At 47.6% G+C, this 5,217-nt stretch overlaps 1 protein-coding gene across 1 annotated transcript; it reads left to right on the forward strand.

Annotated features, from left to right (window-relative positions):
* The first annotated feature begins 1,891 nt into the window (after positions 1-1,891).
* LOC103728922 (beta-1,3-galactosyltransferase 5) lies at positions 1,892-4,748 on the forward strand. The gene is made up of 2 exons (XM_008826919.1): positions 1,892-2,085; positions 3,822-4,748. The coding sequence occupies exon 2, from the start codon at positions 3,822-3,824 to the stop codon at positions 4,746-4,748; it is 927 nt and encodes a 308-aa protein (XP_008825141.1). The 5' UTR covers positions 1,892-2,085.
* Positions 4,749-5,217: the final 469 nt, after the last annotated feature.

The raw sequence follows: 5,217 nt of genomic DNA on the forward strand, positions 1-5,217 counted from the left end.
CTGTGCATCTCAGCCTAGGGTAGGACAGTGGCTCCTCTGTAGTCCCTTAGAGGTCCTCTTCCTACTGTTAATTCCTCACTGTTCACATTGTTGCGTTAAACTTTCCATTTGCATATGGCCCAGTGGTGTCTCTGTCCTGTTTGGATTCAGACCCCTAGAGGCATTTTTGGCAACTATGAGCCCCACTACCAGCCCCACTACTGTGAATATTCGGGGCGTGTCTCTTGGGCCATAAGCTGTCATTTCTGCCTGTATGTGACTGGGAGAGCTTTGCAGAACCACAGCATGTGTGTTCCCCTGGGATGGACACTGCCAAATCAAATGGGGCTTTCCAGTGTGTCTTAGTTACCTACCTACGATTGCATCTGAGTCTCTGAATTATTGGCAGTGCTGGTGTTTCATCATGGCTTTGTTCAAATTTCCCTCATGACTAACATGGGCGTTTGGCTTTTTAGATATTTCCTTTTTCGGGAGATATTTATTTACAACTTATGTTTTAAAAAGTTATGGGTATTTAAAAACGTTTTTTCATTGTGTGTGCATTTAATGTATATACACCCACCCACGCACACCTGTGGAAGCCAGGTATCAGGTTTCCTGATACCCCCTGATTTGGGAACTGTACCTGAACTCTGCCAACATTACAGTTATACCTGAACAAACAGCCTGACTCTTGACTTTAGTCTTCCCAGTGGGCCCAAACTCACAGGTTACCCGTTCCTCCAGATGTCTCCTGGAACTCTGCTCCTGAGCCTGGCCTCAACCATACTTTTATTCAAAACTGTTTTTCCAACATCAGTTGGGAAACTACAAGTTTGGATCCACCCTTACCAGACAATCTTGGCCATTGATCTCTAGACCTAAGATATCTCATATACATAAGAAAATATTTCATACACACAATACACAGTTATCTTGAGTAGAGAGTAAACTGAGGTTCCAATCAAGGTCAGGTGCCCAGATCACAAGAACACATTACTCAGTGAGCTTGTTTGCATTATAAAAATTTCCATATTCTGTCCATTTGATAAAGGCCCTTCCTTGTGCCAAACCTCAGAGCTGTTCAGGCAGTGGGATTTTCTGGTGTTCCCTGTTCTATGTTCTTGGCTTGATTCAAAGCTGATAGTCTTCTAAGATCCTTGACAGTGACTCTGGAGTAGGTGACTGTGGGTCGCACTCCAGGTTCTCACCACCAGAAGAGGCCCAGGGATCCTGGCAGCTGTACTCTGGAGCCTGTGAGGGACAGGAGGCAGAGGAAGAGGTAGAGGGGAGAGCCTGTGTTCTCTAAGTCCCTGCAGTGCGTTTCTATTCCAGCTCAGAAGCTCCATGACTGGGTCTGTATTGCCCTGAGGTTACAGAGGAAAGACGGGACCTCACAGTCTGCTGGAGCCTGCTCTCTGCTTCTGACTGGCTCGCTATGCCACAGGGCCTGGAGGTGAGGTTCCTGTGACCCTGGTTCTACCCATTGACAGCTCCATTTCAGGTAAGTGGGATTGTATTGAGCTAAGGATTCCTACCTGCCAGCCGCTGGGGACTGCAGTCTGGGGGTACACAGCGCCCTTTCCCAGAACATGCTGTCCTAACCTGTGTCTCCTGATGGTTCTAGTTTCTCTTCAACTCCACTGTCTGGAAGGTGGGTTCCTGGTCTTTTCAACTCAGGGTGCAGACACCGGCTTTGTATGTGAAAAAACTGATATATAACTTTGGAGACTGTTTCTTGGCAATTCTATTTTAGAAAGGAAAAATGTTCTGTTAGAAATAAAATCTGAGGTTCAAGGACCCCATCAGTTCCACACAAAGAACATTCAGACTTTGGGCCTAGACTGTATTCATTTCATAGGTGAGAAAAATGAGCTTGGAACTGCAGCTCAAGTGTGTCCTTGAGTTCACACAGGGAGAGGGCAACGTGAGGACCCACCAGGAATGCACAAGCAACTTGAACTTGCTCTTTTTCTTCTAGTGATCTCTGAGAGGCAGAGCCACTATTTTGGTAGACAAACCAATCCAGAAAGTTGTCTTAGGAGCTAGTGCAGATCGGCCATCACGCACACTTCAAAAGGAATTTCTCCTCTCTTCTACTCCGAGGTAAGCTCTCAAGTGGAGCTTTTCTTACCCAGAAAAACGTTGAGATATTTGCTTTCTTAGTGTTTTGATATTAACACAGACAACCCTCAACTTGCTGAGAAAAAAGAGAAGGTGGACAGACAATAAAAGCAAACCAGACTGAAGAGCTTAGCCTAATGGATAACCTTAAAAAAGTTTACCATGGCCTCAAGAATTTCAAGGTGGTTATGCAATCAGAACACTGGGTGTGCTTCCATGGCCCTTACTTTTCTGATTGCTGTGACCAATACCTGACAGGAAGTCACTTCAGTAGGAGAGGAAGGGTTCCTTTGGCTCACGATTTGAATGTACGGTCCAGTCCATCATGATGGGAAGGTGCGGCACAGGGAGCAGCTTGTAGCTGTGGTGGCAGGAGTAACTGGCTCACACCTCAGGGATCAGGAAGCAGAGACAGGACAGGAAGTGGGGCCTAGCTAAAAACCTCAAAGCCTGCCCCCAGCAGTGCATTCCCTGCAGGTAGCGCCATCTCATAAAGGTTCTAGAACCTCCCAAACAGCACCACCAGCTGGGAAGTCAGCCTACAGACACAGGAGCCCCTGGGGATATTTCACATTCAAACCATGAGAGCTACCTTTTGAGGGTACTTAAGTAGCTCAGAGAAGCCTGCAGACAGGCCTGTGTTTAGACTCATAATACGTGGCGTCAACACTTGTGTGCTGTCTAGCTGAATCAGAGTGACCAGAGGCCAGAGCCGGAGGACCTGAGGAGCAATCTGGTCCCATTGAATGATGGATAAGAAGGCAGAGACTTCCATCAGTGAGGGACTGGCTGACCCAGAAGAGCTGGGGACCAATGTCCTGAATCCTTGGGATCTCTGTTTGATGCCAATAGCCAGCATGGCAGCCCCAACCCCCAATCCCCTGTGTGATTCACTGCTCAGCCATGACACTCTGTTTCTGTTCAGCAAGATTCCAGAATTTTCTAAACTATGGATCTTTTCATCTGTCTCACACACACCATATGAACTCATGTTTCTAAAATGTTCATTGTTTTAAAAAGATTTTATTATTTATTTTATGTGTATGAGTGTTTTGCTTGCTTGTATATATGTGCACATGTGTGCCTGGTGCTGGAGGAAGCCAGAAGAGAGCCTTAGATCCCTGGAACTGGAATTCCAGATGGTTATGAGTCACCATGTAGGTGCTGGTAACCAAACCTAGGTCCTCTGCAAGAATAGTAAGTGCTCTTAACCACTGGGCCAGCTCTCCAGTCCTCAAAAGTTATTATTATTATTATTATTATTATTATTATTGTTATTACTATTGTCTTTTTGAGACAGGGACTCCCTGTAGCCCCAGCTGACCTGGAACTCATTATGTAAACCAGGCTGGCCTTTAACTCACAGGGATCTGCCTGCCTCTGCTTCCTGAGTGTTGGGAGTAAAGGCGTGCACTACCACACCTGGCAAACTTTTTAACTGTACATATTTATGGGGTTCAGCATGATAATTCATTACATGAATACAATGTGTAATATTCACACTGGAGTGATTTACATCCCTTGTGATATACATCCATTGTTTCTTTGTTTTGGAAGTGTTCAAGCCCCTCTTCTGTTTGTTTGCGGCTATAGTATAAAAACCAGTCATGGTTCTGGGCTGTAGAGCACTGAACGTACTCTTGCTCTCACTGGACTTGGGGTCCCCTTGTCCCACCCTCTCCCTTTGGAGACCTGACCATTTCTCTCTGCTCTTCCAGATGGCCTTCAGCAAGATGAGGCTGCTGTATGCTTTCGTTCTGGTGGTGGGGGCGCTCTGCTTGTACCTCTACATTGCCCTTTATAAAGAACTGCCATTCGTTTTCAAGAGAAGTGCTGGGAAGTTCCTTCAGCTTCCTGATGTAGACTGCAGGCAGAACCCACCCTTCCTCGTCCTGCTGGTGACTTCCTCCCACAAACAGATGGCAGCTCGCACGGCCATTCGCAAGACGTGGGGTAGAGACAGGACGGTGCGAGGGCAGCAGGTGAGGACCCTCTTCCTCCTGGGCGCCTCAGACAGCACGGATGAGATGGCCGCCACGGCCCAGGAGAGCCAGGAGCACCGAGACATCATCCAGAAGGACTTCAAGGACGTCTACTACAACTTGACCCTGAAGACCATGATGGGCATGGAGTGGGTCCACCACTTTTGTCCTCAGGCGACTTTTGTCATGAAAACTGACTCCGACATGTTTGTCAATGTTGGCTATCTGACGGAGCTGCTGCTAAGGAAAAACAAAACAACCAGATTCTTCACAGGCTACTTAAAGCTCAATGACTTTCCCATCCGGTCAAAGTTCAACAAGTGGTTTGTAAGTAAGTTTGAATATCCATGGGACAAGTACCCACCTTTCTGCTCAGGCACTGGCTACGTCTTTTCCAGTGATGTGGCGAGACAAGTGTACAACGTCTCAGAAAGCGTCCCATTCCTCAAGCTAGAGGATGTGTTTGTGGGACTCTGTCTGGCCAAGCTGAAGATCAGGCCGGAGGAGCTTCACTCCAAGCAGACCTTCTTCCCAGGTGGCTTACGGTTCTCCGTGTGTCGTTTTCAGAAAATTGTGGCCTGCCACCACGTCACGCCCAGCAACCTACTCACCTACTGGCAGGCGCTAGAGAGCTCCCGGGAAGAAGACTGTGCAGCAGTCTGAGGGGGACCTGGTGGTACATGGGACATGATAACCCTTGGTGACAGTTTTGGAAGATGTGGGATGGCCTTGCTGGGAACCGTGAGGGTAGAGAGGCAGGATGAAGAAGCTGCTGTTCTCAGTGCCCCGCATCTACCTGAAGGGAAGTACCTGCAAATACAGCCTGATTCCTTCCCACCTGTCACCGGAACAATAACATATCCATGTCTCGGGGTCCTGCCCTACATGCTCAGTGTTGGATACCTGCCTTCATCTGTTCATTTCAGTATGCACAGGAAGTGATAAATACCATTAATTCCCATTTTACAGATGAGAAACCAGCAGCTACTGACTTGTTCCAAGGCTCACAGCTATCCGATGGAGCAGAATGAAGATTGAATGATTTCAGGATCCAGTTGACAACCCCCGACTGGCTCCCCCATCCCTTGGGAGGGGAAGATGGTGACTGAAGCTTACAGGGTGGTCTTGAAGC

The sequence above is a fragment of the Nannospalax galili genome, unplaced genomic scaffold (assembly GCF_000622305.1).
Source record: "Nannospalax galili isolate Female #2095 unplaced genomic scaffold, S.galili_v1.0 scaffold192, whole genome shotgun sequence".
Classification (NCBI taxonomy): Eukaryota; Metazoa; Chordata; class Mammalia; order Rodentia; family Spalacidae; genus Nannospalax; species Nannospalax galili.

Bases quoted from the DNA above. Each gene is read 5' to 3' on its own strand.
- LOC103728922 (XM_008826919.1), top strand. From the start codon at position 3,822: ATGGCCTTCAGCAAGATGAGGCTGCTGTATGCTTTCGTTCTGGTGGTG.